Genomic DNA, 24,901 nt, shown 5'->3' on the forward strand with positions numbered 1-24,901 from the left:
AAGTTAGACAATGCTTCCAAGCAAATGAATTCCATTCTAACCATTTCTTTTTCACATGTAGCTATATTGTTACCTTCAGGGCATGTCTATCCAGAAAATGCACATACGGCAGAAACACAAGTACACACATGCAAATACAAGCAAGGCTCACAGAGCAGAGCTGGTGTTCATTTATCAACAAACCTAATGCTAGCTAAGCTAACATGAAAAAATGTTACTGACAGCCAAACCCACTACTCTCTCTTTCTCTTTCTCTTTTGTTGGCTTATGAGGCTTAAAGGTGCAATAACCAATTGTGGGGAAAGAATGATTGTTAAACCTCATTCCCAGGTCTTAAAATGGTATAATTTTATGAATGAGACTCAACAATTAATTATCTTACTGGCCTGTGATTTGCCAGAGTCTCATGGGATAGATTTTGTAAAGTCTGAAAAACCGAGCTAAGAGGAGGAGCAGAAGTCTAGTTTTCTCTCAGACCACTTGAATTACATTAAGCTAAAAGGTTATTATTGAGTACCAAATGACGGCAAAAATAAACTTCCTACCCCAGTTTTAACACTCACACATTTTCTCTTGCCTTCCCTGCAATATTACAACATTGGTACAACTTCAACCCGGCCTGTGGGAATAGCCACATTTGCTGTGCAACATACTTAAGCCACGTTCAACAGGATAACCTACAAAATAAGCACCAGACAGCTTTTAGCTCTTAGCTTGAACTGTTACTGGGTGATCCTCGTGGCAGAATAAAATGCGCCACATATGTTGTCATCAAAATTTTTTTCTCATTATCTACTCAGCTCTTCTGTCCTCTGAGGCTGACAGCCAGTGTACTAATTTGTACTAGTACTTTGACAGTGTCAGTTAGTTTGGAGTGAAGTAAATGTTGAGTGAATAGCCTCTCACTCAAAAATTATATACATCAGATCTGCATATATCCATCCCACCTCTGAAAATTAAGGATTTAGTAGCACTTTTCTTGTTCTTGTGACACCAGTGATTGTCCATCCATTGAGAATTTGTCCACACAATACCATAACATACCATATCAACCAACCAACCAGAAGATGCCCCTGATTGGCTTTACCTTTTTGTTGAGCTTTGTTTTTTTATTCTTTCTTTTTTTACAAGCTCCCTTTTTTTAGCCTCATATTTTTTCTTATAATTTTGCTCCTGTGTATTATGCAGTTGGGATGAAAAAACTTTCCTCTCTTGTCCAGGTATACTACAGTGTGAGCAAAGTCAAGTGAGAGACAAAAACCAGATCTTCCGTCTCTTCTGCCATGAATGTCAGCGGGTGTTCCACGACCGACTTATCAACAACCAAGATAAGACCTATTTCAACACCATCATCTGTGAGATGGCCAGTAAGAACATCCTGATGGCTCACTTTTCACAACTGTTTCTGTCCCACAAGTCATTTTCCACTTACTTGATTTTTCATCTTTCCCTCTTAAAGAATACAACTCTTTTTGACTCTCTCTTTCTGATAGGCAAATATTTTAGCATTAGCCTGGAGCCGTCTTATTTCGTGACTCAGCCCATCATATTTGGGGACTTCATTAAGGTCAGATTTTGTCTTGTTTTATTGAAAATGAGTTTTAAGTTCAGAAAACACTGACACTTTATATGATTACACTGAAATACCTCATAACGTCTCCCTGTAGGTGGGTGTGGAGAAAGAAGACCGTCTGTATGAGGATCTGACAGACATGGATAAGATTCAGGCTGTTCTCCAGGACTACCTCGATGATTACAACACTACCTTCTCCAAGGAGACCAAGCTTGTTTTCTTCCAGGATGCCATCGAGCATGTCTCCAGGTTTGTACATGGGAACTTGCACCGCTGAATTGCCTGATGTTTTGTAAGGCGACTTCTTAGTTGGTGGTTAATAGTTTTTATCTGTAGGTGGTACAAACTGTGAGACGAAACACACAAAGGACGAAGTTATGACACAATTATGTGGTTATGTATCTGTTATACTCTTTGTCTGTGCTTATGTGCTTTGTATGTATGTGTTTTATTTTTAGTTTCTTTTTCATTTATTTATTTCTCAGGGACAGTGCATATTAATAATCATTAACAAAAAGATTTTTATTATGTTGAATGTCAACCTGCCAGGGAGTGTAGACGAAAATTAGCCTACCTCTCTTAAAAAAATGTAGAAATTAAATCTCTGCTTATATGGTCAAGAGTTCTGTTGTATCAATGTATATCGCTCCAAACAAACGTGTTGTATTGAGTTAGCAGTGAGTAGTTAGAGCCACAGGCTCTAAGACCTCTGAGGCGATACATGGTTCACATGGCATGGTACCTGAGACCTGTGTTTATCTTTAAAACCAAATGCTTTCTTGCTCAGTTTTTCTTTACAAATGATGACTTTTTTTTCCACTAGGATTGCTCGCATGATTCGCCAGGAGAGAGGCAATGCCTTGTTAGTTGGGGTGGGAGGTACAGGAAAGCAGTCACTCACTCGGTTGGCAGCCCACATGTGTGGATACCACTGCTTCGAGATCGAACTGAGCCGAGGCTACAACTATGACAGCTTCCATGAGGACCTGAGGAGGCTCTACAAGATGGCTGGTGTGGAGGGCAAAGATATGGTGTTCCTCTTTACAGATACTCAAGTATGATATAAGGATTTGGCTGATATAGTTAATTAATATATGGATGCCTGCAGATGTTTTTTTTTATTATTCTTTTTGGACTTCAGAGTATATTTACAAGTGTCTACTCTCTCTTTCCTGTTGTAGATTGTGGTTGAAGAGTTTTTAGAGGATATCAACAATATGCTGAACTCTGGTGAGGTGCCCAACCTCTTTGAGAAAGATGAGCTGGAGCAAGTACTGGCTGCCACCCGGCCTAAAGCCAAGGAGGCTGGAATCAGTGAGGAGAACAGGGATGAGGTATGCACAGACACAAACACTTGCCACAAACATATATCATTCTGAAAGTAAGAATGTAGCACAGTATATATCTACAGCATGTGCTGGCAAACAAGATTCAAGATTCACATGTCTCATATAAACTGATTTATATGCAGTAGCATTTAAAATTGATCATCTTAGGGAGGAAATTATATCAAGTTTTCTTCACATGACATATTATGCTGCAAAATGTTGAATGAAGATTTGAGGAAAAATTTGGCTGTGTGAAGTGCAAAGAACTATAAACAGTCTTTTTCCAATAAATTCCAATGGTGCCCAAAAAGACTGTGGTTTACTCAAGGGTAAGACTTCTGAAGGAATAGTTCTGCATTTGGGGAAAATACATATTAACCTTCTTGCCATTAGTTAGATGACATGATCGATACCACTTTTTCTTTTTGCTGTCAGTGTGATGCTGTCAGCAGCCAGTTAGCTTAGCTTAGCACAGGGACTGGAAATGGGGAAACACCCAGCCTGTCATGTTTTTTTTGTTTAATTCATACAGAAACTGATACACATAATACAAAGTGTCCTCCCAGAGAGACTTCAATAAAAAATCTAAAACAATACCAGATATTTGTCACCTAATGTTTTAGATTTTCAAATAAAATCAAGGGATTATCAGCATCAAATGCCACAGTAAAGATCTAAGAGAAATAAAAGACTGACCAGTGTCTGTAGCCAAAAGAACATACTCAAAGCTATATGTAACATTTCTGCATTAAAATGTCTAAAAACACTAGACTGATATATGTTTTGTTGAGTTGTGTACTTAAATTAACCCAAATATTTCTAATAATGTCCAAATACAGAGACATCTGTAATTTATCCAAGGTTTGTTTCCTGTTAGCTGTGGCTACCTAGTTGCTAGTCGCTATGACTTCTGAATCAGATATTTCAGAGAACGAACAAGGAAGTCCCCACATCTGACAAAACACAAACATAGACTGTGCCCCCAAATGAGCTGAAAGAAAATATCAGCCATTAAAATAAAACTTTAATGTTGTCTGCCCGCAGAGGCCATGCTTCCAGAAATAATGGATTCTCTGTATGTGTGTCCTGTCCTTCAGGTGTTCCAGTATTTCATCTCTCGTGTACGCGAGAAGCTGCACATTGTGCTGTGTATGAGTCCCGTGGGTGATGCCTTCAGGTCCCGCTGTCGTATGTTTCCTTCACTAGTCAACTGCTGCACTATTGACTGGTTTGTGCAGGTATGCTGAGATACCTCTCATTTTCTGACCATATCTAGTCATATATAACTACTCAGTTTGGTTTGGGGTTGTGAAATTAGATGATTATGTAACTATTATTATATAAAGCCACTGAATATTAATGTAATCAGTCTAACTAGTACAAACATTTTATATGGATTATCTATATGTTAGGATGTACTCACCTCGTCTTGAACCAGTCTGTCTAAAATTACAACCATGTTGCTGGTCCTGGCAACTATACTGCAAAATGTCATTTCTTCTCCCCTCTGATGTAATTTTCCACCCCCTTCTTTCGTCTTATAGTATTTTTCATGTTTTACAACTGCCCTCTCTCTTACCCACCGTTCTCTTCACCTGCTCTTGTGCAGGATTGTAGTTTATGGCTTTCTGTCCACATCATTCCATTTATGTCCTTTGTTAGCATATTGAATTTTCTCGTTAATTCAGTTGTGGAAGCTTATAATTTGCATCTTTATTTAATGTCTTTATAATTACATACATTCTTTATGTCTTCCTAATGCTGCTCTTTTGAATAATCATACAGATAAACAAAAAACAAATCAAAAGCTATATATCTCACTCTGTCCTTTTTTCCCCTTTACCCCCTGGTGCTCAGTGGCCTCGTGAGGCGCTGCTCTCTGTCTCTCAAGCTTTCTTCCAGAATGTTGACTTTGGCAGTGAGGAGCTGAAGCAGAGCTTCTCAGCAATGTGTGTGGAGATACATGTCAGTGTCTCTAACATGGCTGAGCGCTTCTACTCAGAGCTGAGACGCCGATACTACACTACACCTACCTCCTACCTGGAGCTCATCAACCTCTACCTCTCCATGCTAGATGAGAAGAGACAGCAGCTTGTCCTTGTAAGTCTAACCATCAAAATGCACAAGCAATCACCAGTACAAGTGATTAGTTGTCAGTTGTAGTATTTAGGATGAATTGTCACCTGACATTGAAGAGGATGTAGCAGCTAGTTGCTCTAACTTGTGGTTAGTAGTAATTGTGAACATTTTTCTATGTGATCAGTTTCTTTGTGGTTGTGCACTGTAATGTATTTTGTCATAGATTTTGCAGATGATGTCTGCATGAAAACTGAATAATATATCTGTGTGGGGGGGGCGTTCATGTTTAGGCCAGGGATCGCGTGAAGAACGGTCTGACCAAACTGCTGGAGACCAATGAGCTTGTGGACAAAATGAAAGTGGAGCTGTCTGCTCTGGAGCCCGTCCTGAAACAAAAATCCATTGATGTTGATGCCCTCATGGAGAAACTGGCTGTAGACCAGGAGAGTGCTGACGAGGTGTGTGTGTGTAGAGAGAGATAAGCGGGAGAGATATACACAGAACTTTAAAAAATGTGTCTGGTGTTTGAAATTGCTTCAAACAATTGCTATTGGTGCAGCACCTGTGCTCCTGCAGCTGTCGATGTTTCCTCAGCAATGACATGTCTAGCTTGTGGCTATCAGTAGCAATTACTTGTAGGCACTTTTTACAAGCAGTAAAGCCAGTGACAACATTACTCTTACAATTCTTGAACTTAGCAAATGTCTGACTTGGCCTTCAACAATGTATTGTCTATGATTTGTTGTTCTCTGCTGGCTTTTTTTGCCTGTATGTCATCCATTTTTACTATCAGTGGCCTTCAACACTGTCAGATCAAACAGTGAACTCCCATTGTTTGGTAGGAGGTGGGTTCAAAGGTTGTGGCGTAGGCTTTCACAATAAAATCCTGGCAGTTGATCAGGCTTGATATTGCTGTATAAATAATTTTGTCCTGAAAAAAAAACATGTTTTTGTATCATAGATGCTACACTATCAGTCACACAACTTTTTTGTGGGTTACCCTGCAGGACTCTACTCTTTTCTCATTGCGGTAGCTTACATGTATGCATCCTACAAAAATGTATCCTTGCCACAGGTGCGTAAAGTAGTGGCAGAGGACGAGGCTTTGGCCAAGGTCAAAGCTGAAGACACCCAGGCCATAGCCGATGATGCCCAGAGGGACCTGGATGAGGCTCTCCCAGCCCTGGAAGGTGCCAATCAGGCCCTTAATTCTCTCGACAAGGCTGACATCTCTGAGATCAAGGTGTTCACCAAGCCCCCAGACCTTGTCATGACCGTCATGGAGGCTGTCTGCATCCTGCTCAACTGCAAGTCAGTGTGCTTCTCTCTCAGTCAATTCTTCCCCAGAGATTTTTGATTAGAAATGTCTCTCCTCCTCTTTTATCACATAAAAGTGCCCTTCTCTCCCCAGCTGGTATTCCAATATTACAGACTCACTTTTTACTAATTATGTCATATCCTAATAGTCTTTTTCAGAAAAAACGGATGGCAGATGCCATTTGATTGGGCTTTGGAGGACAAACAGCTCATCTCTCTATGATATGTGTTTCATTTGTTCAGCACAACTAATTTAATTCAACACCAGTGGAAAATAGGCGTCTGTTAACAGTGTCTAATTCTGTCAGATGAAAATTAAATACTGGTGTGTGTACACATCCAATTCCAGTCAAGAATATGTCACTAAAAAAATTAAGACTGCAAAACAGGAAAATGAATTCACCCCATGTCTGTGTCCCAAAAAAAAAGATCCATCATAATAATCACAGTCATCACTGTAGCCACCTAATCATCACCGTGGCACTTTCAATATCATCTGCGTAATTATTATTGTCAACATAATTTTAGTCATTTCAGAAATTATCATTATTATAATCACAATCATCACTCTGCCAAATGAATGAGATTTGGGCCATTTTTTCAGTCCCATATATCTTGTAGTCAGCATCCAGAGGGATTACCCCACCATCTCATGACTCATCCCTCTGTCAACCTTTAAATTTCATTACTCATTAATCTACTGCATTGCTGCACTAAATCCAATCCTGCCCAATGTGTTTTCTACTTTAACCTTTTAACAACTTGTGTTTTGCCGCCGGTACACTAGCACTCTTTGGAACTTTCATTGATTGCTACTATGACAAGTTAAATGAGTATGAATATGAAACATATATTTATTTATAGAGTAGACTATTTTGTTTATTCTTGGTATGAGTGATGTGAGTCTTTCTGTTGAATGTGATTTGTAAGCCTTACTTTATTTTAAAGTGTAATTCCTGCATTATTATATTTACAGTATCCAGACTTACACTAGTTTGCATGTGCTTTGATTTGTAAGTGTTTCATTCTTAATTCATTGTTAGCAATTAACTGTTCCAGACTGCCTTTTTTAACTCATGCAGCATGTGCTAAGTAAGGGATAATGTACAGTGAGCAGGTAATTATTGCAAAATAAAACCTGAAGGGGTTTACTTTGCAATAATGACATGCTCACTGTGAATTTTCCTGCTTCTTACATGACTGCTTACATGACTACTTACTTAAAAAAATAATTTGACAAAATATTAATTTTAAAAGAACTGTATTGCAAATTGTGTGTATCTGTATCGTGTGCAAGTGTATCTCCAAAATCTGTGTTCAGAACTGCATTGATAGCAACAGTCTGTTCCTCAGAGAAATCTACTTCAATATAACGTCCTGCTATACAGAAATAACAGACCTTAAAATATTAAACTGACCAATCAGAACTGAACATGTAACAAAACCATGAAATAAAATGTGTAACAACCTGCAAGACTCAAATTGGAACTCAGCTTACATATTTTTTTGGTAGATATGTTTTGTCTCCATATAAATTAAACCACACATGAACATTCAATAATTGTTATTAGGAATTTTCTGAAGACCTCTTTTTCTACAACTCCTCACCAACATCCCCTTCTCCTTACAGATCGGACTGGGCTGGTGCCAAGCAATTACTGGGAGATGCCAATTTCCTCAGGCGTCTGACAGACTATGACAAGGACAATATCAAGCCTCAGATCCTGCTGAAGCTGCAGAAATACATCAACAACCCTGATTTCATACCTGAGAAGGTCTGTTTGGATTTCATGTCAAACACTCTGATGTGTCAGTCAGATCCTTTGGAGTTGGGCTCAGAGTAAACAGACTGCAGTGAAATTGGAGTTTAAACACTTTGACAGTATTAAATATGCCAGAACTGTGATGGAAACTGCAAAATAGCTGCATAAATTTCGCTTATGGTATTATGGTCATATGTATGTTACTGAAATTAAATGTGTACATTTTGTGGTGGCACAAATTGTCAGTAATTTATGGAACATAGCACAGGATGTATCTGTTACTCTGCTTAATTTCATAATATGTTGCTGCTGTTAGGTGGAGAAGGTATCTAAAGCTTGCAGATCAATGTGCATGTGGGTCAGAGCCATGAATCTTTACTCCAGAGTCCTCAAAGAAGTGGGCCCAAAGAGAGAAAAACTGGCCCAGGCGCAGGTCAGTAACATACTGTAGGAGTATAGTAAGCATACAGATACACAAGTTAAAATTTATTGGCTTGTGGTTTATATATTCCTTCTTTAAATCTCAATAATGCATCCATTATCTATTCCCGCTCAATCCCTAGGATTGCCATGCATATGTTGCACAAAATATTGAAAGTTAAAATGGACTAAATATTGTCAAAATTGATGGTCTGTACCTTAGCTCATTTCTCCCCCTATTCAAACACATGCAGGAGGAGCTAGATGCAACTATGGCCACCCTTAGGGAGAAGCAGCAAACGCTTCAGGAGGTAGAGAACCAGATCAAGGTCCTACAGGACCAGTTTGACAGCAGCCTAGATGAGAAGGAAGATTTGGGTAAGGCATGTCCCCAGCCACTGTGTATTTTATATTTATTCATTCCTGTTGTGTGAACATCTCTAGAAATGGAGCAAGTTCTCACTTGTATATATTTTATCACTTTCAGTATTGAAGGAAGTTTTAGAAAACTGAAAAGTCCACCAGTGCTGATATTCTCCCCCCCTCCTTCTGTCTTTGTGACCCCTCTCTGTCCTCAAAGCTAACACCATGGCTCTGACACAAGCTCGGTTGGACAGGGCAGGGAAGTTAACCTCTGCTCTTGGTGATGAGCAAATACGCTGGCAAGAAAGTGTTGCCATGTTTGAGCAAGAGATCATCAACGTTGTTGGAAACGTCTTTATCGCAGCTGCCTGCGTGGCCTACTATGGAGCGTTCACTTCCCACTACAGACAGCTGGTAGGTCCAGTGTGATAAAGATGATGATGTGATTGCTTTAAGGGTGAGGGCAACTAAAATGTTGCTTGTTGAGTTGTTAATTCCATAAGTAGTCACATGTTTATGATACTAATTGAATTACTTAAATATATATTTTTGGGGAACGAAGTGAGCTGTCTGTTAAATGCTAACAGCCTGACTCTGAATGTGTTGGAACAAACAGCAAGGAGACTGATCATTTGTTAATTTTTCTTAACACAGTACAATCTCACACAAGTCTTGTTGAAAATGGGAATTCATCATTTCCAACTTCACAAAAAAAATACTGACAGCACAGTTAGCAGCAGAGCACTGCTGACTTCAGTTTTGTAAGAAAAATGGGTCCTTATTGCAATAATCCCCTGATGCATTAGCCCTGGACCTCAGTCAAGGTTTTTTTTTTTGTTTTTTGTTTTTTTAATTCTGTGACCACCAGATAAATGAAAACTTTGTCAACTAAGACTTTTCTCATAAGTGTAGTTGACTATTGTTTAGAACTACTCTGGTATGCAGAATGGACTGTATAGAGAACTGGTAGCTTCAGAGTGTACGCTTACATTTTGTTGCAATACAGTGCACTGTGTCTCTTTATGTTGCAGTGTCCATATGAAAGAAAATTAGCTGAACTGTATATACATTATTAAAACATTTATTAAATTAGTATTAAGAAACATTATGAAATATGCAGGATACAAAAACACAAGAGGTTTAAAAACAAAAAACAGAACAGTCATCTTTCAAACAAAACAACCAAAGAAAAAATGTATGAACTCATGTGTGTGTGTGTTTGTGTGTGTGTGTGTGTGTATGCTCCCCTTTCTCCAGCTAATTGACCAGTGGATAATACAGTGCCAGGAACTGAAAATCCCCATCAGCTCTAGTTTCAGCCTGATCAACATTCTGGGTAACCCATTTGTCATTCGCCAGTGGAACACAGAGGGTCTGCCTCGTGACACTGTTTCCACAGAGAACGGGATCCTGGTGACAGAAGGCCGCCGCTGGCCTCTTATGATTGACCCACAGGACCAGGTGAACCAGAAACAGGGATCAAGGCAACATTTATTCAGTGTATATTTCAGGCATAGATTGATTTGTTGACAGTTGTGATTAGCCAGTTAATCCATTTATCTTTTGAGGTCTTTCTACTCAAGTTTCACACCATGTCTTATTAGGGGCATATAAATGTATACACACAGGGTTAAAAAAAAAAGTGTGTCGTAGTCACCTTTCACATGATTTAAAACTTTTACTACATGGTTTTGGTACCAGTGTGAAGAACAGAGAAAATCTCTCAAAATAGAACTTCCTGTCAGACAGGGTCAATGACAAAGTCGCAGACTGGCCGCTGCCCCAGGACACACACACACAGTTCCCAGCTTCCCCACATAAAAAGGACACAAACCAGCTCACTCAGACTTAGAAACATGCACAGGATGGAAATTCTGTCTCAGCTTCAGTTTTTTATGCTTCCATGTAGCTGACTGTCTTCTTGACCACTGACAAGTCCAATTTTCTCACTTGTCATGTTTTAGCCTTTTTTTTTCCTCTATTCCTGTAACTCTCTGTTGTTCTTTTTCTGACTGAGCTGCTCTCTCCTGCTTTACATATACAGAGAGAAGCTCTGACAAGTCATTTATGAAAGCCTCCATGTCTGATTGTACCTGACAGACACATTGTTCACTGTAGATTATATATATAGTCCCATGACATACAGTAAAGTTCTGTTTTTTAACGCTGCACTACACTGGCAACAGTCTCCCTTTATTACATCATGTGCTAACATTCATTCTTATCATATGATATGCATATACATCTTTTTTATCACATTGGATAAAGGTTATTCCTTTCATTCTCAGGCCAACCGATGGATCCGCTCCAAGGAGTCCAAGCATGGTCTGAAGGTGATCAAGCTGACAGACTCAAGCTTTCTCCGTACGCTAGAGAATGCCATACGCATGGGCATGCCTGTACTGCTAGAGGAGGTAGGAGGACCCTAAAAACATAAAAAACTTAACACTGTTTATATACACACCTTTTTTTCCATATTGTAGTGTACATAACTGTCCCGTTCTTAGCTTTATGTCTGTTCAACTCCTGTGTAAGAACAGTCTTGTTTAATACCATTTGTGTGTGTGTTCCTGCATTCCTGTATTGTGTTTGCATAGTTAAAGGAGACCCTAGATCCTGCTCTGGAGCCCATTCTGCTGAAACAGACTTTTGTGGCTGGTGGACGGACATTGATCCGTCTCGGAGACTCAGATATTGACTATGACAAAAACTTCAGGTTCTATATGACCACCAAGATGGCCAACCCACACTACTTACCAGAGGTAAGGACAGCACACTCTCACACACACACACTCCTTTAAATCTCCAGATTAGGTTTATCTGGCATGAATTGTTATGCATCAGACAGGCAATGCCAGTTCACTATGGAGTCTTGGATTAAACACCAGCACACTCTGCTGGTTACCTCAAGGTTTTTTGAGAAGAAATCCCAAATGGATTCCAACTATGGCAACCAGATATTTATAGGCTTGTGAAAAGCAAATGTTTTGCCGAATAAGAGAAACAGTAACACAAAAGAACATTTGTGCCCTTCTGCCATGGTGTTGGCCTCCTGTAATGTCATCGACTATAGTCAGTTTTCAGGCATTGTCAAGAGACCTAGTTACCTGCCAACTCACTGACTGTGCGGTGGCCTTTTATTCAACACCAGCCAAGGAGAGCAGCAACACCATGTGAATACAAGCTTTGATCCCGGTGTTAATTCAAACCAGCAATGCATGAATGCAGTATCTTAGACAGCATGAAGCCATTCAGCAGTTGTCTACAAAAGGATTATTGTTGGACATCAGCATTCAAATGCTTTGAAAGATTTAAAGTGACATGGCAGTTCAAATCGTTTTGCAAATGAATACAAATTTAGGGTACATGCAGAATGGTGACTGTTTGAATGAGTGGTGATGGAAATGCACCAACAGTTTCACTTTGTATTTCTGTTGCCCTTCAGGTGTGTATCAAAGTTACGATTATCAACTTCACTGTGACCAAGTCTGGCCTGGAGGACCAACTGCTTAGGTACATATTTGCATAGACACACAAGAAAAATAAGAATGAATCTTTTCCAAACCACATGGTTCACATTTACAACCCGCTATCCACCTCTATATGTACTGGCTATTTGCACTCTGCACTCGCACCTTTACTATTATCTCAGCCTTCTTTATCTAGTGATATTTGTATTTGATTTATCTTTCTCTCTTCAGTGATGTGGTGTGTCTGGAGAGTCCCCATCTTGAGGAGCAGAGGAATGAGCTGATTGTACGCATCAATGCTGACCGCAACCAGCTAAAAGATATCGAAGACCACATCCTCAAGCTTCTCTTCACCTCTAAGGGGAATGTACTTGACAATGAAGAGCTAGTGCAGACTCTCCAGGAGTCAAAGGTAAATGGATGTTCTGTTTTGTTCTGTGCAGTTAAGATGATGGATTTTTCATAACCAGTCATTTTCTATAAAGATCATTCTCATTTGTGTTTGGAATTTCTTTTTCTGTTTTCTTGACTTCCTCTACCTCGATCTCATCTCTCCTGTGTTGTTGCTGTTCTCCTCTTTCTTTTTTGCTTTATCCTCTCTGTTAACACCATTCCTTAGGTGACATCAGAGGCCATAAAGCATCGCCTGGAGGAGGCAGAGGCCACTGAGCTGATGATCAACTCTGCAAGGGAGCGTTACCGACCCGTGGCCACCCGAGGCTCAGTCTTGTACTTTGTCATTGCCAGTCTCTCTGAGATCGATCCAATGTACCAGTTCTCCCTCAAGTACTTCAAACAGGTGAGTAACCAGGCGTCATTTTACGAGCTACAGACAAAGCTTCATCAGGCTTTGTTAGGAACACAGTATGTAAAGACTTAAAGCCCCCTTGGAACATATTGATTTTATTCATCTTTCTGGACCATTGTTTCATTTCATTCTTCACCCTCAGCTCTTTAACTCCACCACTGAGACGTCAGAGAAAAGCAGTGTGTTAGAGAAGCGCCTCCAGATCTTGTTGGACCAGATTCTGCTCAACTCCTACATCAATGTGTCCCGTGGACTCTTCGAGCAGCACAAACTTATATACAGCTTCATGTTGTGTGTGGAGGTCATGAGGCAGCGGGGAGAAATCTCAGATGCTGAGTGGCAGCACTTCCTGAGAGGATCTACCTCCTTGGAAAAGGTGAGGTGGGACATCAAGTAAGAAATAAAAATTCATTCTGATACATTGCTGGTGTGAGATTAAAATCTATTTAATGGTGGGGCATGTGCATTCTGTGTGTAGCCAATTAGTTCCATTCAGTTCTGTTCAGTAGCACTAACTCTACTTACACTATAACTTAACTAAGTCGGCTGTATTGAAAACGTTGCAGAGAGTGACATTTCAACTAGACAAACTAAACACTGTCTCTAGAGAGGGAGTAATTTCTCCTCCAAGCTTGGAGGGGGAAGGTGAGGCTAGCGGTATTTGGTAGGTTGCAATGTACGTCACCACTAGATGCTGCTAAGTTCTACACAAAGGTCCTTTAAACCTACCAAATTTATAGTTAATCTTAGACTTACTTTCCAGCTAACTTGTATTGTGACATCAGCTTTTACTAAGTTTTACTAAGCCAACTTAAATAAAGAGTAGCTGGTGCAACAGACTGCACAGTGATTGAGAAAAGCTACGTCAGTTCAGCTATTCAGAGTTTGAATGTACCAGAATGGTCAACTGTCAATAAGGTGATTGGACCACTGAAGCCAGAACAAATCCTAAGGTATGAGGCTTAATTGCCTGCAGGAATGGAGAGATAACAACCTATTTTTAACTGTGTCATGAGTTCTAACTGAAAAAAAAGATTATTTTTCAGCTTTTTTGGCTTCCTGGTATTCTCATAATTAGGCGAAAATAGAGAAATTTGTTACAGTTTGTTGGCTCGATCCTCTTAACTGCAGATAAACAAGGTGCTATTTTATATCCCCCGTCAAAAATCCCCCTAGGTTGGCCTGTAGGCATTATCTTCATTCTCCCCTCCTCTTATGTTTGGATTGAGATGATCGAAAAAAAAAAGTCACAAAAGCAGCAGTCAGGCTGTCTCTCTCTTGGCGAGCTTATTGCTCAGGATCTACTGAGACTGGTGGAAATGCAGTGAGTGAGAGACAAAAGAACATATGAGAAAGTCTGTCTGTGGAGAGGTTGACAAAATAAATATTTCTGTGGAGGAGAGATAAGAAAAGGAGAGTATCTATGCTTCTCAGCTGTCCATACAACCTGTATGTAGCATGCTAATAGGCCTTGAGCAAAAGCCTTACTATCTGAAATCAGAATAAGGCCTGTTTTGACGCCTTCAGAGAGGCTAAATGAGGTCATCCACATTGAGAATCTGCCTGACCTCAGAATAGTCCAACTTTCTTACATTTCAGTGGTATTCTTTGAATAATAGCCTTCTTTGTCTCTCCTTTTCTATATATATTTCTCTGTAATTGTTATCTTCCCTGTCAAACCCCAGTGGGGCAGGAGGGTGTGCAGCTAAGGCACCACTGGTTTGGGCAATAAAGAGGCTGAAAGGTAGTACAGAGCAACGAATAAAAGGACCTTTGAGATTCAGCTCTGGTTTTATTGATGAGTTCAGACAGGTTTGAGATCAGTCAGTGCCACCCAGGGGTTTATGCCTGTGTTCACCCACCATTTGGCTCTCATTTATATGGCATTAGTTAGGCTGAGGGTGCTGCCTGTCAGCTGCTGCGATCCTCATGCTAATGCTGTCCTTCCTTTCCCATCCTTCACCTCTGCACTTCTGTCTCCTGTCTTTAGTATTGTAGCTTCAATACATCCATCATCTATGCTCCTCTTGCTAATTTAGAATTTTTTCTTATCTGTTGTTTTACATACCTCAGATGTTATGAATCGTCCTCTCTTCACAGTTTTATTGACATCCTTTAATTCTTATTTACTGCCTCTCTTTTCAAGGTCTGTCCTCCATCTTTTTTCCATCTCCTTCCTTTACTGTTGTGATCATCTCTTTTACAATTTCTCCTTCTTCCAGGACTATGCAGAGCGTCCAGATGTGCCATGGTTAAGTGATTTTTACTGGCAGACATGTTGTGAGCTGGAGGACACACTGCCCTGCTTCAAGGACATCTCCAAGGAAATCACCCGAACTCATATCCACATCAAGCTAGGTAACCCAGAGCTACTGTTATCCTGGCTAATCCAAGAAGAATCAGTATTTTTAGTGCATCCTGTTTTTGCTGAATGTTTGACCATAATTTTTCACTGTCAGGCTTGGACATTCAAACCATTCTTCTAACATTTATCTACAAAATAGTATACAAATCTGTACATACAGTGCTGGGTAAAGGTCTCACAAAATCCCTATGCGAAGCATTAAATGACTGTCACTTTTCCTTTAGGGCGTTTTGAGGCATCTATTAATCCAGAAAACTGGGAGAGCTATGTGTCAGAATTGCCTCCTCTTGGGGAGTCCAAAGAGGTGAAGCAGGAGATCAGAGGCTACTGGAACGAAAAGTTGGGGGCCTTCCAAAAGCTAGTTCTTATCAAGAGCTTCATGGAAGAGAAGGTAAAGTATATGAAGGGATGATTTTAAAGATGTTGGAATTTGTTTTCGGGTTTACAGTTTTACAGAAGGAAAGTGAAATGAGATGAATTGTTGTCCATGACAGTTGATCTTTTATTTTTAAACCCAGCAAAGATTTGGCTAATTACACTAATTTAAAATTATGCTGGTCTTCAGCCCTCAGCAAAACTCTGCCAAAGCATTCTTCTCTCTGTTGCACAAACCAGACATGCCAGCAACTGGATCTTAGAAAATAAAGCCTTCCAGTCAGTGATGTCCTGTCCACTGCTGTTAAAAACATCTTGTTTACCCATTTCATTTTATTTCTATTTATGTCCCCATAATGTCAGTCTTCCTCAGTCCCCTTGGTTATAACATCTGTCAAATTTTCTTTTTATGTTCACACATTGATGCTGTCTCATTACTTTCTCATCTGTCTCATACACACAGTGTACCTCTCTCTCCTTACTGATGTTTCACTTCTACTTGTCCTTTTTGTCCTTTTATTCCAGGTGGTGTTTGCAGCAACAGAGTTTGTGATTGTCAGCCTGGGGAAGCAGTTTGTGGAAAACCCTCCAGTTGACCTGGCAAACCTTTACAACGATATGTCGTCCTCCACACCATTGATCTTCATTCTTAGCACAGGATCTGACCCCATGGGGGCCTTTCAGCGCTTTGCAAAAGATAGAGGTTGTCTTGACAGGTAAAATAAGATAGACAGGCAGATAGGGGACAATAGGTTGGAGACTGTGACAGAATTAAGCTGAATATATACAGGCAATGGCCAGCGAGCTGAACAAGTGGGGTGTAGTAAGGCAAGGAAGGATTTCTGGATGGAGAGAGAATGGAGGAATTTGGTGTAATGATCAGTATAAACTGTTGTTTACACATGATCACAGACATATTTCAATCTATCCCTGTCTCTCAGAGTTGAGTCCATCTCATTGGGTCAAGGTCAAGGGCCAATAGCAGAGAAGATGATCCGTGAGGCACTGGAGAGTGGCAAATGGGTCTTCCTGCAGAACTGTCATCTGGCTGTCTCCTGGATGTTAGCCATGGAAGAGCTCATCAAGACCTTTGCTGAGCCTGGTATTACTACACTAAACCAGCAATGAAACATGTCCATATAAGGCAGAGCATCATAACATCTAATCCAGATGTGGCTAGTGACCCATTTGTGATTACATTTTTAACTGCTGCTTCAGGAAATAAGAATGAAAGAAATTCGTTCAGTTTCAGTTGTAAGATTTTGAAAGGGAAAAAAGTAAGGTTTTCATTTATTTACTACAGTCTTTATCAGGTTTTATTAAAATTATGTATTTTTCTAATTTTATCAAAGAGTATGGAGGCAAATTTGTCGGTTTTATAATTTCAAATTCAGATTTATTTATTTTTTTTTATTATTTTAAGATAGATCCCTTGTCCTTGTTCTTGTATCTCTATAATGCTATAGATTATAACAATGAAATCCCTTAGGCTCCAGTTTAGTTCCATGTTTGACAGGAGGACAAATAAATCTCCACAGCCACTTTGTTACATGCCAGAGGATTAATGTGTAAAAATGAAGTAGGAAGAAGGAAACTTGTTCTGCTGTGAAAATGCCATGTGGTAATTTGTGACTTCAGGATCTAGTGTCATGTCCCTGATTTGTGCTGAACAGGTTTAATATGTGGTGCCTAAGAGCCAGTCTCAGTTTGGAAAAAAAACACTAAACACTAAGAACATACAGAAAACACTAGCAAGCACACCACACACACTGCAATATGTACACAACACAACACTTCTGGGGGCAGAAATGACTAAATTACATTATGTTTTTGTGGTTGTTTCCTTGGTTTTTCACAGCATTGGTATTAGTGAAAAATAATTCTTAAAAGTTGTTTGTCTGTGTAGTCAGAGAGACAGTCATTAACTTTTTTTTTCTTCTTATTTAAATCATGTTCCTCTCTATTTCTGTGCAGACACATCAATCCACGAGAATTTCCGCTTGTTTCTGAGTTCGATGCCTTCCAAAGTATTTCCTGTTACAGTGCTCCAAAACTCTGTCAAGGTAAACACACACACACTTACTGTGCCACTTTAAAATCTCAATTTAATTCAGTTCATTTCATCTGGAGTCTGTCAAACATTGCTCTGCAGGAGAAATGTTCCCAGTATGAACAAATGTGTTGCATTCACTTTCAATATGAAAAAGTTCAGCTTTGAACAAATCTTAATTTTCTCCACTGTACAGTTGTGCACGGCTCTGCATCATTCTTCATGAAAAATATTCACACCCACATGCCTTGAAAGCAAATATTCAAAATTTATATATTGAGTAACTTCTTAGACCTCTGTGGGGAAACATACAGTTGATGCCATTATTGCATCTAAACAAAGACTATTAATAATTCATTATTCATAATGCTGTTAATAATACTGATGTGTATTCTAGAGATAGCAGGTAGAAGAAAGCTTATTAAATACAAAGATGAACTTGATACTAATATGCTAAAGCTGGGTTAAGAGATGAATATATGTATGTATGTGAGGAAAAAGGACAAAAGGATACAATTTGCATACCTTTTATTGAAAAGTTCTGTGACATTTTGCATGCTTTGTAATAGGTGAAACAACAGACAGAATTGATACCTTCTCCTAAAAAAGAAGTGCCACAGAGAGAATGTAAATAGTGTTTCATTGGACAATAATGCCAGACTGTGTGGTAGTAAAATGAGCCGTGAAAAAAAAACGATTTATTCATTATGCCGCTGTGCCAGCAGTCCGTCCCACTCTCAAGAATGCAGTATCTCAGGAACACCTTGAGGGCATTTCTTTGAATTTGTCACAAACATCCACTTGGACACGAGGATGAGCTGATTAGATTTTGATGGTCAAAGTTCAAGTTCACTGTGACTTAACAAAAGTCATGCTTCTGGTCACAATGCAAGAATTCAGATGCTAATTATGCAATATTACACACAAATATCTAATAGGAAAAACTAATGAAGTGATGGCATTTTATATCCAAAAGGTCAACTTCACTGTGACATTATAATGTTATGCAATAACAGTTTTCTGGCCCTTATTCAACACCAAAACTCAGGAATAGAAGGGGAGATAGCGGCCATATATCACCTTTAGACGGATACTGTATTGATGACACTAATCTTGGGTGCTCCCTTGCCTAACCTTATTTAGGTTAATTTGAGGATTGCATGTATTTAATTGGGTTTCAGCTATGTAAGTAAAACTGAAATGACTCAAAATGTAATCCATTTACAGATCTGTAAATCCATTTGACACTTGCATATACAGCTGTCACTGAGCCTATTCAGTACTGTACATTAAGATTCAAGCAAAAGCTAAACAACTGTTAACAAATGCTCTTTGTTTCTTCAACATCTGTGAGCTCACTTAAATTGTTAATAGTGGATGTCAGCACAAATCAGGAGGTTAAAAAATTGGTATTTGTGTGTGTGTACTGTCCAATATCTGGAACAAACCACAGTGTCAAAGAACTTGAAATAATAGCAACGCACCAGAGCATTTAGCAACATATTTTATGGCAGGTCCCGGTTTAAACCCTGCTATGTTTTCAAAACATGAAAGATTTAATGATGTAAAGCTTTGAGAATGTTATTGCTTCATATGCAGTTCTGCTGCATTTCAGTAACTGTACACTTTTTGTCCACTGGAAAAATTATCTATGATAACTGTAGAAGTTTTCAGTCATTTTCAGGGACCCTTACAGGATTCTTCAAGCAGAAAGACCATTTTTAGATTTTGTATTGTTGCAACACTTTGTTATATATTAAATGAAAACATTTAATCAGCAACAAATAAAGAACTTTGCTTTAAGGCCCTCACTTGACTATCTCAAAACTACTTACTTTTAGATGCAACACCTGATTTTGTCTGTAGTAGCCAGGTCAACCTCACACATATTCTTTGAATATTTTTTTATTCTTGTTCTGAACTGAAAACATCCTTCAGCAGCTTCTTAAGTAAGTTTTGACAGGAAACTCTTCACAATATGAACACACCATATGTAGTGCTATCTGAGCTACTACAAGTTAGAAACATACATTGTGAATACAGCCCTAGCTTTGCTAGGTCTCCACTGAAAGAATTTGCTTTGTGGCCTAATCTTTCTCTACATTCCTGGGAGGGACAATATCAGCATAAGATATATTTTACATGAATGCACAATCAGACACACACACATTTAAACAAACAAACACTTGGAACAAAAATCCACGATTGCTTATCCTTTGATGGATAAATGATGAGTTGCACCAGGGATTATTTGTTTATATAACACATTTCTCCTCTTACAAATAAAATTAGATACTCTTTCTTTAGGTTACTTTACAGTATGCATTATTGGTATGTATTTTTTATATTACTATTAGGTATCCATCGAACTGATCTGAAATCTAACAGTCCTTTTACTCATTAGCTCCTTGAATATTATTGATAAACAGTATGATTTGTCTTGTTTTGGTAGATCAACAGGATCAGCTTGTGTCTGCAGGATAGACATGATTTTCCAGCTTTCAGGATTAGCAACAAACCAGACCTAATGAATTCCAATTTTGCACAGGTTCCCATGAGGGAGAACTGCATGAGAGCTACAGGTCATCATAACTAGGCTTACTGAGTGCCTGCACAAGAAGGAGGAATAGCCACTTTTTTTGCAGTCTGAGCAGAGCTCACTGTGGTCTTCTCAGTAGCAGCTACCTATGTGCCTTTGTGTTGCTGTTGTTGCCAGGTGACTAATGAGCCTCCTAAAGGCCTGCGAGCCAACATGCGGCGGGCCTTCACAGAGATCTCCAGCAGTTTCTTTGAAGACCATGTTCTGGGTCGACAGTGGAGGAAGATCGTCTTTGGCATCTGCTTTTTCCATGCAATCATCCAGGTAACACACTGTAGAGCCTCAGATGTATATGATCATTACTGATTTGTGTGCCTGTACATGTTTCACAGTCTTGCATGCTAAGGGATGCTTGTTTGTGCAGGTATGTGCCTGTCCTTCTACATGTCCCTATTATGTGTCTTGTTTTGTCTTAGGAGCGAAAAAAGTTTGGTCCTCTGGGCTGGAACATCCGCTACGAGTTTAATGACAGTGACAGGGAGTGTGCTCTGCTCAACCTCAACCTGTACTGCAAGGATGGCACCATCCCTTGGGACGCTCTCATCTACATTACTGGTAGGGAAGCTAAGTCACAACCTTCACACTTCTCTCTAAATGCATACAGGTATACATGTAGAGCACAAGCAGATGCAATTGTGTATGTGTGGTGTACAGCACCAGTGATGCACATTAATTTGGCCCTAAAAACACAACATTGTAAAGTGCAATGTGCAAAGCATGACATGAAACCTCAGATCGGTGACTTTAAACAAGGCAGGATGTGTGGATGGAAACAGTCTCTTCTGTCACTGGGGTCTGGCATGTTTGTTGTGTTGCCAGTCTGTGACACAGACAGCACACTGCTGTTTTGTCAACACATTTTCAGCATCATGTCAAATGGGGAAAGCAAAATGTTTGCTGATTTCACAAAGCAGGGCAGTTCTGTAACACAGTTTCACTCTGTTCTGCAGCTGTGATCCTGTGTTTGTTCAACTTTCACTAAGTGAACTTTTGCTACTCTCTTCCACTTGGCTTTGTGTTTATAGAAATGAAAGTAAAATAACAGATGCTCACAGGCACAGCAAAGCTCCTTTTCTATGTCAGACACAGCAGATAAAGAAATCACAATGTTCTGGCTATGAAGGCATTTATATGAAATAATGACAAATCATGGCATTTATACATACATGGGAGTGTCCACCACATTTATATCAATGAGGTTAGACTAAATGTTAGAAACACCTCCCGCTGTAATGCTATAATTCAACAGCACCACACTGCAGCCTCCGAAATGACCAGATAGATCACCTAGATAACCACATCAACACCTCTAACAGTTTTAATAAAAAAAAGTCATATCTTTAGATTTTGTAAAGCCACCATAAATTTCCATTTAGTCAGTACCACTTTACAATAAGACTACACTTAGAAATACTATATAAATTGTATATAATTACATTACTAATGAGGTTGTAAATACTATAAATCATTAATAAACAAATACAAACAAGTTATAACAGAGTCTTTGCAGGCTTACTATTTTACTTAACTACTTTATTGTTGTACTGGTTACTACTAATTAATTTTACTTCTGAATTCCTGCTATTTATAACTGGCAATAGAGAGCCTTGTTGTAAAGTATAAGCCTCCCAACATATCATTTTAATATCCACAGTGTGTAAAAACCTGATAGCATATGTCATATCAACACCTGTGATTATAATGAGGAAGGCCGCTTATAGCATACTTAATAGCTGTCAGGGTACATGGCTTTGTTAAATATTATATTATTATTGGTCAGTTACAGCATTCTATGGTCAGTTATTTCTGTATAACAGACTGTTACTATAAAGAACATTTCTATGTACACTGCTCTGATCACAGACTCTGGAGGAGCAAGAAAAGTGTTTAAAAATCCATAAAGTAATTTTTAAATTAATTTTTTTTGTCTTTTTTTTAGTGACCTGCTCTCACTGTACCTTATCCCTTACATAAACCCCAAAAGGGTGGTGTAGGACCCCAACACAAAGTGGAAGGGTTTTGAAACATCATGAAGGGGTTTATTTTGCAATGACCCCCACAGCTGCTTACTTAAAAAATAATTTGACAAAAAATATTAAGTTAAAAAGGATTTTATTGCTCCTCCAGAGTCGATGAGTCTGTTCTTCATAGCAATTGTTTGTTATTAATAGCAGTGGTCTGCTACATAGAAATAACAGACATGAGGATGCTGTAATTGAACAATGCTAGTAACATATTAATGGATATCTGATAAAACTGGCAGCTGTAAATGCTGCTGATGGAGAGCACAAAGTAAACAATGAGATCTGAGGCTTAACACTACACATGAAAGAGGGCTCACTATTTGGCAACCAACAAGTCACTGTTGCCCTTTTTTGCTTTGTAAGAGATTATAAATGAATTATAAACTGTTTACAACCTAATTCTAAACCACTTGTAAATAATTTATAAGGGTAGTCTAATTGTGAAGCAGCACCAACTTATTTGTCAAGTATTTTGTTATTTTGTTATTATATAATGTGTTGTAGGCACACATGGCCACACAATATTTCAGTTTTAATTATATCAGTATTGTTAGTTCTGGACTTCCGTAACAGGCATCCTCAAAGTCATTAAGAAGGAGTGGAAAGGATCCCTTTCATTAACAATACTCATCATATCTCTAAAGTTCATTTGCTTTCCTAATCTGGTTTTCAATTACACTTTCAAATGATTATGTTCAGTCTCAGTGGAGCGCACCACTCCGGCATCAAATTGATGTCTCTCATTGTTGTTATCACACTACTGTGTTATTAGTTTAATCCTTAATTCTAATAGTTCTTGTGTGCCAGAGCTACTCATTCTTTGAGGGAAAGAATTTGGTCTCAAACCAAGCATGATATTGCCTTTCGTCTTTCAGAAGGAGCCGTTCCTCTCCTCTGGTGAGGAACAAAAATCTCTGCCAGCTTTACCACGCCTGCAGCTTACTAAAGGCTTCAGTCAGTAATCATTTGCCTGATTATTCACTATTCACTCCCTTTCATACTGTCTTACACATCTATGTATTTACAGTAAATATGGATTTTAAACGTTGAAATATAGATCTTAAAAATAAATTTCTTTCCTCATGTCTGTCTTTATGTCAGTGACTACTACCTATACACATTTGCCTCTCTGTGCTGTGTATTTATACATGAAAAGTCAAAGAGCTGGACACACTTCTCAATCAAAATGTTACTGGTATCACACTATTATTTATGTCTTTTTACATCACTGTGTGAGTGAAGCAGATATTCTTTTAAATTGTGGCCGCATGTTTAAACTCTTATGGCCCTATCTTACGCTGATCTAAAGTGCAAGTGGAAAGTGCGAGGCGCACTGGATTTAATTTATTCAAGGTGTGTCCAAATCCACCTTTGCCGTCTTGCGCCAGCAGCATGAGCAGTATTTTGCCCTGCCCCACCCTTTGCAGCAGCAGCGCAGAGCGGGATACACATATCAGGCGTACCCAAGTACCCTCCTTAATTCACAGGCAAGTTTAGGCCGAACATGCAATAAACCAATTAAAAGGTCATCTCTCATCACCTTTAAGAGGCAGGTGCGCCAGCATTGCAAGCAGTGGCAGCATGACAGTGGATTTACCACGAGGAAACAACGAGAAAAGATTTTCAAAGCGAGAAGACAGATCTTCTGGTTTGAGAAGTGAAAGTGCGAGAGCGTGCAATATATGGAGATGGCAGGACGTCTCCAAAGCAGCTTCATGTGTAAATAGTTTATTTTACATTGACGCTTGCAAAAACCAATACAATAAATGAACCACAAATGTCATGCAGATATGTAACTGGTTATGTTTTACACTGAAGCACCTTGAAATTGTGTTGTATTTTATAATGAATTATCATCATCATCATTATTATGCAGCTCTGCTGGCTGAGGAGGGGGGAGAAAGATGGTGCGGGAGAGAGGGGAGGCGACCCGATCCAGTCTAGCTGCGAAGCTGCCAGGCTCCATGGCCCACCTGAGCCGGGTGGAGGAGCAGTTATGTGGCTGTCCATGCTCCTCCTTCTTCTCCTCTCCCATCTAATCCTCATCTCCTCGCATCCTCGCTCCTCTGTCCCACGACAAAACACACAACACACATACCTTTTTCTCTCCAGGTCGGACTGGACTTATGCATTTTGTATGTTATAAATCCTTGTTTTTCTCGATCACAACAAACACGCAGACACAAACACTTTACTAATCTACAGTCCTGTGTGAGGGAAAGAATGAACATAAATGAAGGTGTTTTGTGATTGTGATGATGTGCATGTGTTTGGGCCAAACATGCAGGGTGCTATCTTGTGCTCAAAGACCACAGACTTTGCACTTCAACCAAGTTTTAGCTGGTCTAAAGCACAAGCTAGCAAGAT

At 39.2% G+C, this 24,901-nt stretch overlaps 1 protein-coding gene across 1 annotated transcript in view; it reads left to right on the forward strand.

The window, feature by feature from the left end:
• Nucleotides 1-24,901, forward strand: part of dnah6 (dynein, axonemal, heavy chain 6) — a 71,263-nt gene that overhangs the window by 38,460 nt on the left and 7,902 nt on the right. Inside the window, exons 46-72 of the mRNA XM_084714481.1 lie at nt 1,221-1,367; nt 1,494-1,567; nt 1,668-1,822; nt 2,397-2,628; nt 2,755-2,907; nt 3,999-4,139; nt 4,759-5,001; nt 5,271-5,438; nt 6,056-6,291; nt 7,928-8,072; nt 8,377-8,493; nt 8,735-8,858; nt 9,061-9,257; nt 10,101-10,304; nt 11,132-11,257; nt 11,441-11,605; nt 12,289-12,356; nt 12,545-12,725; nt 12,933-13,112; nt 13,264-13,497; nt 15,344-15,479; nt 15,711-15,877; nt 16,387-16,577; nt 16,803-16,963; nt 17,836-17,924; nt 20,628-20,774; nt 20,927-21,065. Of these exons, the coding sequence (XP_084570607.1) occupies nt 1,221-1,367; nt 1,494-1,567; nt 1,668-1,822; nt 2,397-2,628; nt 2,755-2,907; nt 3,999-4,139; nt 4,759-5,001; nt 5,271-5,438; nt 6,056-6,291; nt 7,928-8,072; nt 8,377-8,493; nt 8,735-8,858; nt 9,061-9,257; nt 10,101-10,304; nt 11,132-11,257; nt 11,441-11,605; nt 12,289-12,356; nt 12,545-12,725; nt 12,933-13,112; nt 13,264-13,497; nt 15,344-15,479; nt 15,711-15,877; nt 16,387-16,577; nt 16,803-16,963; nt 17,836-17,924; nt 20,628-20,774; nt 20,927-21,065 (4,320 nt within the window). The remainder of the gene's footprint in view (nt 1-1,220; nt 1,368-1,493; nt 1,568-1,667; nt 1,823-2,396; nt 2,629-2,754; nt 2,908-3,998; nt 4,140-4,758; nt 5,002-5,270; nt 5,439-6,055; nt 6,292-7,927; nt 8,073-8,376; nt 8,494-8,734; nt 8,859-9,060; nt 9,258-10,100; nt 10,305-11,131; nt 11,258-11,440; nt 11,606-12,288; nt 12,357-12,544; nt 12,726-12,932; nt 13,113-13,263; nt 13,498-15,343; nt 15,480-15,710; nt 15,878-16,386; nt 16,578-16,802; nt 16,964-17,835; nt 17,925-20,627; nt 20,775-20,926; nt 21,066-24,901) is intronic.

Source organism: Lutjanus erythropterus, chromosome 3, assembly GCF_056507025.1.
Source record: "Lutjanus erythropterus isolate fLutEry1 chromosome 3, fLutEry1.hap2, whole genome shotgun sequence".
In the NCBI taxonomy this organism is placed as follows: domain Eukaryota; kingdom Metazoa; phylum Chordata; class Actinopteri; order Lutjaniformes; family Lutjanidae; genus Lutjanus; species Lutjanus erythropterus.